At 39.7% G+C, this 14,971-nt stretch overlaps 1 protein-coding gene across 2 annotated transcripts in view; it reads left to right on the plus strand.

Moving 5' to 3' along the window:
* Window positions 1-14,971, plus strand: part of PIK3AP1 (phosphoinositide-3-kinase adaptor protein 1) — a 72,908-nt gene that overhangs the window by 17,804 nt on the left and 40,133 nt on the right. For both annotated transcript variants that reach the window (XM_075216539.1, XM_075216540.1), the window contains exons 3-4: window positions 12,053-12,171; window positions 12,960-13,104. In XM_075216539.1, the coding sequence (XP_075072640.1) occupies window positions 12,053-12,171; window positions 12,960-13,104 (264 nt within the window). The remainder of the gene's footprint in view (window positions 1-12,052; window positions 12,172-12,959; window positions 13,105-14,971) is intronic.

The following is a 14,971-nucleotide window of genomic DNA, read 5'->3' on the forward strand; positions in this document are numbered from 1 at the left end:
TCTGCAAAACATGTAAGGCATATATTTGAGAATATGTTTTTCTCATTCAGTATTTTCTAACACAGGATATGAACGGGGTGTGGAAAAAAAACAAAAATACAAGAGGGGGGCACATCCATAGACAGGTGGCCTGTATAATTATGTGTGTGTTTTTTTATGAATAAAAACCCCTCACCACAGATTCCTACATATTTATAGGTAGAAATGTGTGCAGCTGGGCATTTATATGACTAATGTGCACAAGTATGGTGCCCACCTTCTTAGTACAAAAATTAGTTGGAATACAGCAAAGAGAAATTAAATGGGATATTGGGTGTCTGTGAAGTGACTATAGGGGTGATAGACGTGATAAAAGTGCTACTTGTATGGCCAATGTTGTGTAAGTATTTTGCCGTATTATGTACAGTGGTTATACAATGAATGAACACTATGCTTAGGAACAATGAAATTGGGAAGTTCTGCGCTTCTCTAAACTGAGCAGTACTGTTGTCAACATGTATTTACATATTCAGTATTCGCATGACTGTATGCTATGAATTACTAAATATACAGTACATGAGACATTTGCATGAGACTTGACTGAAACATTCAGCTGACTCACTGATTTAATCACTTGTAAATAGTTTAGAACCTTAGGGGGTCTTGAAAGTAGCTGTAACCAGTACCATTGGTTTCTTTACAAGGGCGATACTGTGCTAAATGGTATCTGTGTTTACACATAGGGGCCACCCTTTATTTTGACTACAAGTAAAACTAAACTTTTTCAGATGACCGAAATGACATGGTCATATATTTATCTTTTCTCCCTATCCCTACTATACTGCCCCTTGTACTGTATCACAGTCAACAGGCTTATTCACAAAAGTACAAACCCATAGCACAGATGTTCTTTTGAGACATTATGCCTACTTTTTATGATATTGCATTAATTTATGGACCAATATCCAGTGCCTTTGGGGCCCCGGGGCAGCTCATTGGAATAGGGCCCTATTAAAAATTACTAGGCTGTTTTTTATAATGTATTAAATAATCTGTGCTGCAACTACTAGATAAAATATACCATACTTGCCAACTCTCCCGGAATGTCCGGGAGACTCCCACATTTCGCGAGAGTCTCACGAACTCCCGGGAGAGTGTGGCAATCTCCCGCATCAGGAGAATTCTGCCCACTTCCTACTGGAGTGGGCAGAATTAGATCCAAAACGCTGCGATTCACCGGCCCTGCTGTCATATGACGAGTTTGCGTCATTACGTCACGGGGCGGGGCCAAAATTATGCGAATTTTGGTTCCCCACCCCCATCACGCCCACCTCCCCCCGGCAGGCTCCCGGAAGCCGAACCTAAGTAAGTTGGCATGTATTAGATATACATTATGAATGGACTGCAAGAGTATTATCACTATCGGACAATCACAATTTTTAGCGCACACTTAAATAGATATCAACAATGGGAAAGGCGTGTAAAGTTTTTATAATGTTAGTGTATAGTCGAAATGGAGTAGTGACAATAAATGGATATATTTAAAATATAAATACAACAATAAATTAGTTGGTAATATTTACACCCACTGAGCAAGGGTGTGCAAACACGTGAAACCAGGAGTCTCCAAACACAGGAAATGGTTGCTAAATTCTTAAAAAATAGCAAAATCAATCGTTTTCAAATATAAATAACATATGTAGTTCAATTTTGCCTACTTACATAAAAAGTGCTGTATATTTCCCCACTTGGCCGGGGGCCCATGGCACTGCCCGTGTTGCCCCAGCCTAGACAAGGCCCTGCTGGTATGGTGGCACCAGCGAGGGGCAAGGGCAAAAATACAGAGGATTGTGAGAGAAACAAGATAGTTTAGCTGAGCAGCATAGTCCCCTTTTTATTTAAAGAAAGCCAAATTAAATATATTCTTATCTGCTACATTTTAAAAGATAATCTAGTTAGGCAAGAGTAATACCAGAATACACAGGATAGTTATGGGATACACCTAGTGGTGAAAGTGGATAGTATGCCATACTTTCACTTCTACTACTACCTTCATTGTTAACTGTCAACTTCCATTGACTTCTATTTTCCATATCGCCATTTCTAAGTTTCCACTTCGACCACTGGATAGACCTATCAATTCATTCGAAGCTAGTGACATCATTGAGGCATGGGACACTTCATACTCTATACCTCAATGATGTCACTGGTTCCTAGTGAATTGGTAGGCTACATTCCCATGAATGTTGGGGCAGCACACACAAAATGGCAGTCCCTACTGTGTGAACTGGTGTTGGTAACAAATCCACTATAAGCTCCAGCCTGAAGTTTCCTGTGATGATCAAAGGCTACATGCACTATGCCACCAAATTGCAATGAACTTGGCACTGCCCTAATACAAAACATGGTTGAGATTGCCTTTAATGCTGCCATGTTGAAATAATAGTTTCATAGACAGGCGTACATGATGGGGTTCGCCATTACACTGTGACCATGAGACATGGCTTATTTGACCTTTAAATCAAGTTAAGACTTGACTTTGGACCCCAGTTTGTGTATGTGCATGGGAAAGGTTCAGTGTCTGGTCATTGTGTTTGTAACCACAAATGTATTAAATCTTTAGAAATGTTTGGCCTAATTTAGAATGAATGTAAAAATTCCACATTGTCTTATTGCACATGTACATTAAAACAATTCATGGCTGACTATTAGGTATTTTTTTACCTCTGCTTTCTGCTCACAGGTCAGGGAGCTGCGAGCAAAAAGCCAGCGTTGGAACTACCGTAATAACAGTAATAAAGCGCATCATTACCGTAATAACTGTAATAATGCGCAGGTCGCGTTACTTTTACCTGTAATGCGGCCAATTGAATTCCCCCCTTAATTTTACAGATGTCAGAATACCCAAGCAGTTAAAGGCTGACGGAGACTTGTCCAACACACTTGTCCAACTATTCCACTTTACTATACACATATTCCACATACTATCTATAAATTATTAACGCCAACCCTCCAATAGTCAAGGGTTTGGGAAGAGTCCCAGCGCTATTCAGCACAGGGCTGGTTTTCTCTAGTGAGGGTGCATTATTTTTGGGCCCAATTCTCCTAGGGAATACAGCATGTGCTGACCAGACTGGGGCTAGATCCCACTATGACAGGGGAGACCTGGCATAGCATGAATTGTGGGGGGAACAAATTCATTAATGATTTTCCCCTCATTAGCGGCAATAGGTCCTAGCTACTAGCGCTGGTGCTTGTATCAATTCTTGGGGTGGGCTGCGTAGTTTTTAAAAAAATATTTTTTTTTCTTCACACTTTAATCAGTCATCTTCATCATCATCATCATCATCAAGTAGAATCTAGTATGTGGTCATGTTAAGATACTCTTTATTGGTATCTTGATGTGGCCACATTCTCACATTCTATATTTAGCTGCATGTATCTTGCAGCCTTTTTATGTAGGCTCATTCTACACTAAATGAGGCCTTTTGTGTCTAGATAAAGTATTTTGCATTCACATTGGTTCTGATGTCATGGTTATTGCAGTGTTTAGTTTGATACCTTGGAATTGCATGTGTACAACAACCACTTTGATTGCAGAGCTTGTAGCCTTATTTTATTCCTGGCGTGTGTGTCTTTAAGAATAGCAGCAAATCACTAATGGCAAATAATAGTAAAAAGGAGAACTGTCTGTCCATGCCTGTGTTCCTAGGCACGCACACCACGTGACAGTGTCCGTCAGCCCACTGCAGCTAGTAAATGAGAAGAGAGGCGTGCGCATAAAGGGATTATGCTTTGTATGGTTCGAGGAACTGAGAGAGAGAAGCCATTGGTTGAAATGGAAGAGACAAACTCTGTGGCTGATTAAATTAGCCGCAAATGTTCCATAGTAACCTTGTGGCTGTGTTTCAGCGCACATTACCAGCAATTACTGTATTGAAACTTTACAAATTTTTGCTCACATCCCTAGCAAAAATAAGCAAAGATTACCTACAACATTACTCTGTAACATAGCTGCAAGCTTAATACGGAACCTCATGGCTAAATTAATTGGCCCCAAAGAGTTGGTGAGATCATGAGCAAGAGACAGGCAGGCAGAGTAAGATCAAGAGAAACTGACAGAAGAGAGTGAGAAATGAAACAGACAGGAGAACAGAGTGAAAAACTAAATGACAGAAGTGAGATAAGAGGAGAATATATAGAGATGTGAAGTGATCAGCGTGAGAATCATTTCTGTGAGAATCATTTTAAAAAAATCAGATGTTAGTAAGATGGGGATTTTCATGTAGAATGTCATAGAGAGGGAAATATTCTAGCAAGTGAAGAGATTTAGCCAAAACAGGAGAGAAAAGCAGAGAGACGCTGCAAGAGGACAGTTAACGTGAGCTGATAGATACGTTTCCTCAGAACCTCGCAGCTGCGCATTTTTACTTTTACTACGTTAAACTCTCCGCCCATTTTTCCTCACAACTCTATAGAGTGTGCGAAAAATTAGTGGAGATTCCTGTAAAAATCCCACGGTCGCGATGTTTAGAGGAATATCGCAGCTAATTGAATTCCCGCCTTAGAGACAAATAGCAGATAGGGAAGCAGCGCAAGAGAGGAATTTGAAGAGTTTGGCACAGAGGGTATGCACCAGAGAGCTAGTATCAGTGAGATGTGAAATTAAGAAATAGAAAGTGAAAGTGAGAGTAACAAATTTGATTAGAGTAAAGAGATCCAGGATCAAAACTAGAGACAGTTTCTAACCCGGACAATCAGAGAGACTTCTACTATAAACGAGGAAGTGCATAACACCCAACATGTCAGTCCCCAGTACCAGGACATCGGGCGTGGCAACATCGTTTTGTGGGAGTGGTCACATCACGGTGGGGGCGTGGCTACACCCCTGTAGGTCTACCTAGTGGTGTAAAGCTCTAGACTGCCCATTAGATATAACCCTTACCCCCAATGTTCCCACTGTCCCCACCCGTGGAACAAACTTGTCTCAAGAGTGGCATGTTCCACATGTCCAAAAGCATGACAGAGCCCTAAAATCATGACTGTACATCTGAAATCAGGATAGTTGGGAGTGATGAAAATGTCAAAAAGAAGGTCACAGTTTTCCAACTAATTACCTAAAGGAACAAGTCTTCCTGAATCAGGAGGCTAGTGACCAATATCTTCAATCCGTGAATTCTGGACCTCATCTTGAACACGAGTGGTACCACTAAATTACTCAATATTGGGTTCACAAACTTTGGGGTAGAAACACAGTTCTGACCATGTAAATTCCATCAAAAACATAAACATTTAGGCAAAAATCTAAAAACTATTAGTATTAGAGTTGGAAACTTAACACTGAGGTTCTCAGGTTTACATTGATAACTGTACTTATACATCCACTAGTGCAATAGATTGTAGCATTAAAACTGAGGGCCTCAGTTATTAAGGAGAGCAAGGCATAAAAGGAGTAAATTTGATCCTGGACAAGCCATGTTACAATGCAAAGGGTGCAAATTTATTATTTTGCATGTAAGGAAAATACTGGCTGCTTATTCATGTAGCAGACAAATACTTGATAGCTTTATTTTTACACTAAAATTTAAAGTTGATGGCCTAACCCAAATATAAATCTCTCCCCACATTTTAAATTTACCTCCCCCCTCCAATGTAACATGGTTTGCCCAGGTGCAAAGTTACTCCCTTTTTAAGCCTTGCTTTTCTTAATGACTCAGGACCTCAGTGTTTAATAGTTGTGAACAAATTGTCTAGTACCAAAGTACTATTGCTCGAGTTGTATTTTATTTATTTTTTTAATTTTAAATTCCTTTATTACATTGTGAGGTAAATTTAAATAATTTTTTAGATTGTGCTAGGTGCAGATATTCCTCCATATTGAGATATAGCATTTAAAGATAAGATGATCATATTGTTAATTATGGCAGTGTCAAATTTTGCATTGTATGGTTTTCTAGCATTACACATTATAGGTTTTCTTACTGTGTTTGTTCCAGTGCTCGACCTCCCAATTCTCTACTTGATTGTTCATAATAAAAACCAATCTTGGAAGAGTATCTTACTTCTTTGGCGTCTCATTCTGGTTGGGGTCTCGCCTTTCTCTACTTCAGTGTCAGGTGGCGACTCTTTCCAATTGATTATTTGCTGTGGTTGGGCAGCACGGTGGCTTAGTGGTTAGCACTTCTGCCTCACAGCACTGAGGTCATGGCCTTATCTGTGAGGAGCTTATATGTTCTCCCCGTGTTTGCGTGTGTTTCAGCTGGGTGCTCTGGTTTCCTCCCACAATCCAAAAACATACTAGTAGGTTAATTGGCTGCTCTCAAAAATTTACCCTAGTGTCTGTCTCTATGTGTGTGTGTGTGTGTGTGTGTGCATGTGTCTGTATGTTAGGGAATTTATACTGTAAGCTCCTATGGGGCAGGGACTGATGTGAATGAGTTCTCTGTACAGAGTAGTGGCGCTATATAAATAAATGGTGATGATGATAATTAGTTGCTACGGTTCAGTGGCAAACGGTGTGCCTAAATACAACATTAGTAGGAGCCCTAGAGATTTGTGACTGTGTGGTCACAACAGCACTTACAGCCTCAGTTACTGACATCATGAATTTGAACATGATTAAATGAGCTTGATCACATCTTCCCCACTCAACTCCTGGGACTAGTTATTGCTTATGAGGAAGTATGAATTGTCTGTGAATCATAATGAAGAAATACAGCGATGAGAAACTTTAAATAAGATTTCAACTATTGGGATTTTTTTGTTTTTTTAATTACACGTTTGAATGTTTTCAAGCGTGTAAGTATGTTTTCAAAGGGGAAGGTAGGTAGGTTTGCTAGTAGAGGAAAGGTGGAGGGGGAACTAAGGCAGAAACTCAGAGATGGGGATACTTCAAATGCAGTGAGATTTAGGAGGAGGTATGAGATCCAAGTTGACCAGATGCTGCTGAATTTATTGGAACAATCGTGCATGATGCTCATTATACTTTCCATTTAGCGTATTTGTGCCAAATATTGTTAAGTAAAGCTGTCTGCCAAGTGGACTTCTTTTTTCTTTTTTCTAGTTAGTTGGTATCAAGCATTCACTATAGTCCTGATTACCTTCACTGTTTAGGTACATCTGGAAAAGTAGAAAATACTATTGGCAGGCTGGGAGTTGAATTCTTGTGATTGATTTGATTAGGCTATCCACTTCTCTTCAAACCCCAATTTTCTTAATACAAACCCACTATTGAAGGGACAGGGTGTATTTTGATCTTACCCTGTGCTGCAGTGGCCAAAAGAATTTGAGTAGATTGCACATAGTTGAGTGGGGCAAGATACCAGCTATATAGGACATTGTATCAGTTATCTTTTATTTTGACACCATAATTACTGTAATCTACTCCTTGTTAGCCTGCCCCTCATCTGCAATTTCCCCCCACAATCCATCTTGATTGTCATGGCTACACTAATCTTCCTCTCCCGCAGCTCCTCATCTATTGCCCTACTCTGTAGTTTAAGTGGTTCACCCTCACCATCAAGACCCTCGCCAATGTTTCCTCTCCATACATCTCTGACCTTGTCATGAGATCCACCCTAGCATGACCACTCAACAACCTTCAACTCTCTTCCTCTCATGAACCTTCTCTTGTGCTCCACCCATTTAACCCTATTAAACTGCTTTGTGTTTCCTGACTCTCCCCAAACTTCACTCATTCAAGGAACCCCTTCAAATTTTCCTCTTCATACATGCCTAATCAACCCCCTTCCAGAACCCCTTCCAAATCCCTCCACTTCCTCTGTCCACCATGTCCCCTCATGTACCTACTGTCTCTCATTACCCCTTCTCCCTAGAATGTAAGCTCTCATAGACAGGATTCTCTCCACCATATATCTCATATCTGTCTTGCTCTTTCTATACTGTTGTCATGTCTTAAGCTGAATCGTACAGTGTCTGCTCACTCACATGCATAGATGTACCTGTATCCATTCTAGGTATATTTTCTAGCTCATGACCAACAGTTATTATGTTTATTGATTTTATGTATCTGTTATTATCTTTATCTATCTATTTTCATTGTAATCTATTATTATATTAATTGTAATCATGTATGTCATATCTGTAAGATGATTGTACAGAGCCACAGAATATGTGGCGCATTATAAATATACATTGATGATGATTATCGAACTGTTGGAATACATTTTCTCTAACACGGATCCACTCCTTTGGATACAGATTTTTCCCTAGGTCCTCTTCCCATTTAACTTTGTAGGGGTTTTGATCAGCTGGTGGTGTACCAGTAGTATGCTCTGTATTGTGGAAAGTCTGAAGGGTGTCCATCTTGGATGGAGCCAGGTTAGGAGTACAGGAGCATTGGACTTGCGCTGTAGTTGTGAGGGACAAGGGGTTAAGGGACTGAAGGTGGACAGGAGTAGGACCTGAATTGCAGGGGACCAAGTACCTTGTGTGGTGCATCCTGTGTACTGGGGTTATTGGGAGAAAGTGGTTATTTACGAGAAGGAGGAAACCTGGGGATTGAGATTCGGAAAGCACAAGCACTTAAACTGACACTGTTACATTAGGTCAACAGTGCATTTTTCTCATACCGCAATAGGCAGATACACTTCCTATGGTAGTAGTTTATCTTAAATCTCAATTAACAAAATCTGACATCTAAAACCAACCATCAAGAGTATAGAGGAAGTCACAGTCAGAATTTTACTACATTTGAAGCTCTGACAGATCCACATTGTAAGTCCTCATTTCTATATTTAGACTAGAAATGAGGGTGCAATAACACAAAATTTAACCATTAACGTGATTTCTCTTAAGACATCTCCACCTTTGAGTCTACCAGCTTCTGTGGGCTTGTTGCACAAATTAAGACATTTCAGCTATTAGCTAGTAGATTGAACTCTAGCCCATAGTGAAGTTACCTAGAACTATAAGAAGAGTGCAGATACAACACAAATGCCAAGGCTTACTTCCAGCTTGGAGGCATGATGTCTGGATAAACTCCATGATGAAGCCATTCACCACTTAACCTGCAATGTGAAGATAAAAATATAGAGCAACAAAAAATAATAACACAACATTCAGCCTTTTAAGGTATTTCAGTGGGGAGTTCTCTTTTATACCTTGGACCACTCAGCACAGGGGCCTTTCATCAAAGTGCCGTGGAGGGTGAACTTGGTTCTGGATGTGTAAGGATGCAAAGAATACTAAACAATGAGAAACATCCAATAAGTGGAAAAAGTAAGCCCATCTGTACCAGATTTCGTGATTCTGGAGGGCCTTGTTGACATTAATAAGATTCCGCCTCTTCTTAATAATTGTGGGTGTCACATCCTGGAATGCTTTGACGTTATCCCCGAATATGTGATAACTGAAACATTTCAGACTGAGGCAAGAAATTGCTCATTTAGGCAATGTCTTGTTGACTATCAACTCCAGTATCTTGTTGACGTGGATGTTCATAGAGATTTATTTTCTAGATCTTCAATATGTTCTTTGATTGATTCAAACAGAACTTATACTTCGGTTATTTCTATATCAGATTGTGAACTATCCAGGTTTTCTTTCTCCACATGCTTTGTTTAGCGTTGGGACAAAGTACAGTTCCTCAGGAGACTGTAGTATATATGCATTTGATACTGATATGAGGACAGATTATTAAGTAGTTGTGCATCTGTCTCTTTAATAGAAGAGGTATAACAACATATTTTTCTACTATGGAAAAATTTATGGTGTGGATAATAATGTTATACTCTCACAAAGTTTAATGGTGTTAGATGATTGTATGTCTTCCTTCTCCTGGACTTTCAGGCTCCCCTATAGAACTGTTGGGAGAGGGAACACTTTGTCCTCTGGCCCATTCTGATTTGGAAGTGGTCCTGCCTGAAGGCACAAGTAGCCGTATGGCAGCTGTAAGCGCCAGAAGGCTCTTGCAACCTTGTAAGGTTGAGCCAATCTATGTACTGATATTCGCAGGGAGAGATGGTCCTAGCAGACTGTCTTAATTAAATGATATGTAGACTGATGGCTGTTGCAGTAGATGCTGGTAAGCCTTCTGGATGTATCAGCGGGAACCAAGCGGCCTTGTAAGTATCTGGGTGGAAATCAGACCTCTGCATACAAAAGGGGCATTCTGTATAAGGAGCTGCCTCGGTAGGATACTCTGGGCATCACTGTAGTTTGTATATTGCCTTTTTAGCTAGTACAAGTACCTGTGGGAGGCAACAGGGGAACTGGTTCATATGTCCAAATTCAGGGTTGGATTGTGGTCCCAAGAACTTTTATTTCCCTTGTACCAAATAGTCTAGGCTTGGAAGTGGCTACTACCAGTTGGAGAGGTTGCTTTATTCATTGGGCTAGTTATAACTGCCTGGTCAGCTTCATGAAGCTATCACTGGTACCAGGCCCGCAGGACATAGTGTCAAGCTTTAGGCCTTGAAATTTCAGCTAGATTGGACTAAAGTTTATCAAAGGGTCCTTACTTTTTAGCGCTTCATCTCACTGATATAGTTTTACTATTTTCATTGTTGGATGGCGAGGGATTTAATGTCTGAGATCTCGGAGTGCAAACAAGGTATGTTCGCCCTCTTCTTGCGTAAGTCCACACCATGGTTTCAGTATATTTTTAATGATTCATTATGAAGAAATAGTTAAGGCTTGGAGATATTGAAAACGGGAAACAAAGATAAGAACTGTAACCCTACCTAGACCTCTCTATATATTGTCCATGAATAGTTTCACAGGAGACCTAGTCATCCATTCCCTGCACACAACAATGGGAAGGGGGAGACACATTTTGAAAAAAATAAGGAACAGGCAAAGTAACAGCTATTCTTGATGACTTGTACACATGAGAAACTAATTATATGTCTGTTTTACTTTTCATTGTTTGGCAACGTTGAAGGTAGGAGTAATCTAAGCAGTTTAAGGCAGTTCAAGGCAAAGCATCACATAGGCAGCAATGCTGGCAATTAGCCCCATGTATGGTAATCTGGCTGCTTTTCCTGATAGCTTGGCAGCTTTCTCTATAAGTCTATTGTCATCTCTTTTTGTCAAACATGCAGCCCCCTCTGAGAGATTTGCAGCCCTAACGGCCCTTCTCCTCTCCTACAGTCCATGCATGCTGTGAGTGCTCTTTTTGACTTTGACTGTCCACTGTACTCACTCTCACATGCATGCTTAGTGGCTGTGGTTGCACTGCATTCTTTCTCCTATTGGCTCCTCATGGACGGTGCTGGTTCAGTGGTGGCTCATACCACCTCTATGGCCGCACTTCTACTCTTCTCATTCTTGACTCTCCTTCTTGGCATCAAGCTCTTTGTGTTTGGCATGCTCTGAAGTTTCTTCCACTGTTCTTACTCAATGGGAATGCTGGGAGGTATAATATTTAGCACCTAAGGGTGCATTCAACAGCTCCTTTCTGCCTGTTGCTCCTAATCCCCTGTCACTCAGCTCCCTGGACCCAGCCTCCCTGCAGAGGTGAATGCTGGGTCCAGGAATTACATTTACAAAGCATTTGCAATATTTATTTTCTAGTGTACTGTAGAAAAGAAGACAACAAATAAGTACATGCAACGTTTGCTTGCTCTTACTATTAACTAGCTGATCATCCAACATGACCATTCCACACAATGCAAAATGCTCTGCTGTCAAACTTCTGTTATTGCAGGTACCTGTGTTGAATTAATAGATTGATATTCTAAAAAAAAACATCCCATCAATTAATTCAGCAAAGGTAACTGCAACAGTAAATTGGTTTGGAAATTTGGGGGCGGAACATTTTGTTCCAGGAGAAAGAGGTCATGTTGGAGTGTCTGGGAAAGGGAAGTAGACTATCAAATGAAAACCAATAATTTTAGTGGTGTAATAGATGCTAGAGTGTTATTTGTTACTTTCTGCTACACTGAAGCTTATATGACTGTTTTTTTTAATGGAGAAACACCTGGATGCATTATACGGAACTCCACAGTTCAACTGCAGAAAAGTTTGAAAACTCTTGTTTCACATACTTGGAATTGTTCTGTTTAAAACTGCAGTCTCTAAATGCTATTATTCTTACATTCATTTATTGTAGATTCTGGCTGTGATTCAGTCACTGATACAGACCCCGAATGTGATGAAGATCGGTTGCAGCATATGGGGAATATTCAGGAAAAACTTTTGTCCATACAGCCAGAAAGGATTCGCTGCGGGGTTTGTGCCATTCCTCTTTTTTATATTTAATACATTTCAGAATGAAAATGTTGTTTTCAATGTTTAAATGAAAGTAAATTATTAATACATTCTATCTAAACCAAGTACAACTGTGATGCAACAGCCACAATAGGCCCTGGTATTGTTTTTTTTTTCTTCATTTTTTTTATATATCGTAATCTTGTGTTCATATAAGTAAATGATCACTTAAATTAATTCCATTAAACAGCATAAATGAAGATTGTCATTATGGACATTGCAACATCTTATTGATGTCAACAAAATTCAAGACGGCATAGCACATAAAATAGATTTGGAACATACATTTAAGGATGACGATAGATACAATAATCATTCTGGCTAGTCCTAAAACAGTTTTATGAATAAACTATTTAAATGAACTGAATAGAGCTTCAGGGAAAAGCCAGCAGGTCTAAATGTGGACCTGTCATTTTCACATAGTGTATGCAGCTATTTTGTGGGGTGAACTAACATTTTATGAGAATGCAATTATCTAAAAAACAGTCGCATTGCTGAAGCATTAAGACTATAACTTTGTCTGGGGTGCGTAGTACAATAACACCGGCCCTATGTGCAGCTGACAGGTATAATTTAAAGTGAGTAAATATTTAAAGATTAGTCTAATGCAATTTGAAAAAGTCACACAGCATAGGTAATACTTCTATCTGAGTGTAATGTTTTAAATAAAACTAGTTTGTTACTTTAGCCATTCCCATTCCCATTTCCTATTCCTCACTGATTGAATAATTACTTTTTTTGTTTTTCAGGTGAAGACACAAATATATCTAATTTTTAAGTGCAAACTTGACAGTCAGATTAAAAATATGGTTTATTTTAACCCTTTAAATGGTCCTTCCATAAGTCTACCTGCTAGTTTGCAGAATGAATACATTTTATCCGTGGATGCTCCCGGTAAGACTTATTTATTATTTTAATATATATTGAATGTAGCATGGCTATATGCACAGCTCAGTAACTAAACTGAGACTCTCCTGGCCCCATCCAATGTCGTCCTGTAATGCCCACATGGCCAGATCACGTTTCCAAGAGAACTTGTTACCAAAGCTATATTGGAAAGCATCACATGAGTCCAAATCCCTCCCTCTGGCTTAGGTACCAGAATGGGTACCTGTACACACTTACATAGCTGATGCTGCCAAAGTGAGCCGAAGATGAACTGTGCTTGAACAAGGTGTGGCTGTGATTTGCCGTCTTCCTCTATGGTTAAAACGCATTTGGGGGTAAATGTATCAAAGTGAGAGTTTTTCCATGGGTTTGAAAAACCAATCAGATTCTAGCTATCATTTATTTAGTGCACTATAAAAAATGATAGCTAGAATCTGATTGGTTGCTATAGGCATCATCTTTACTTTTCAAACCTGCCGGCAAACTCTCAGCTTGATACATTTACCCCTTGGTGTTTAGTGGCTCTATAAAAAGAAATATATACTACAAATACTGTGTAGTACTGAATAAACAAATGTCTTACAGGTATGATCAGCGATGTGACATGGAGTAATTGATAGGTTTGTTTTGCTATTTGACATTTTCAACCATATCAGCTGCGCTAATAGCAAAATACTGAGCTCAACTTTTCCAGCCAAAGACTAAGAAACAGATATAAGTCTGCATGATAAGATTTTCAGGCCTGCCAAAATAACGCCCCTTTTCACAACCAAAATTTAATTTATCCCGTCAAAAGTATCCCTCAATTCAGAGAATGCGCCAGACCTCATCCGAGCAGGAAAGTTGGAAGCAAAACTAGAAGTTTTGGGTGAAACTGTAAGCACACGGAACCCAGCTATTTTCTGCAGCCCTGACTGCATTACTGGTGGAACATAATAGTAGTGATTGAATTCCAATGTAAATCATAATAAAAAATATGCGGGCAGCATGTCCCCACCTCCCACAAATCCTGAGACAGCCCAGCTTCAGAGAGCCTTGACTGGTTCCCACCAAAATAGGGAGACTCATGAGTTCATGGTCCTCCTGTCATTTTGATAACCAGCACCAGGCTGGTCAGCTCAAGGCCGGTGCAACTACAGCGGGACAGGGACTACCAGACCCACACTGAAAAGCACTGGTGCTCTCCCTGACAGTCCTGGACTGTGGGAGCTGGGGCAATGTAGAAGTTGACGACCTCTGGAGTAATAGCATTGCCATCCCAATATAACTTAAAAAAACAACAAATGCACAAATAAAGTTTCATTGAATAAAACACTCCGCAAACCCTTATATACCACCTCATTAAATATAAAATAAAATCTTCTTTTGAAATCAGTCAGAGTTCAATGGTAAACAAAGGGGTCTATTTCACTGCTTTTTTGCTATTTAAGAAAGGGTTAGCACTGAGATTAACACCACTAACCTTCTTTCTATGCAGACAGCAACACTAGTAAATTACTAGTCATATGAAACAGCAAATATTTGTTTGTGAATTAATTTATAGTAATAGTTTGATGTGGCACCGAGGAACTCCCTGTCCAGCCATGGGTTAAAACCTGAAAACCCAGGGGGTATTTATGGATAGAGAACTGTGGCCACAGACAGTGTCCTATACCAGCTTATGGGATGGGTCATAAAACTGAGGCCTTTGAAATCCCTCTTTAAGTACAGTGATACGCAATAAATAAACCCAGACTGAGTAGCCAGAGTAGCTGGGATAAGTATAAACAAATTTAAATAAGGACACAGGAAAATGTCAGATCATGTTTTATCAAATATCATACTTACAGAAGTCATGTTTGGTATACAAATGAAGGAACAGTTATGACCTGTT

This window comes from Mixophyes fleayi, chromosome 6 (genome assembly GCF_038048845.1).
Source record: "Mixophyes fleayi isolate aMixFle1 chromosome 6, aMixFle1.hap1, whole genome shotgun sequence".
Taxonomy (NCBI): domain Eukaryota; kingdom Metazoa; phylum Chordata; class Amphibia; order Anura; family Limnodynastidae; genus Mixophyes; species Mixophyes fleayi.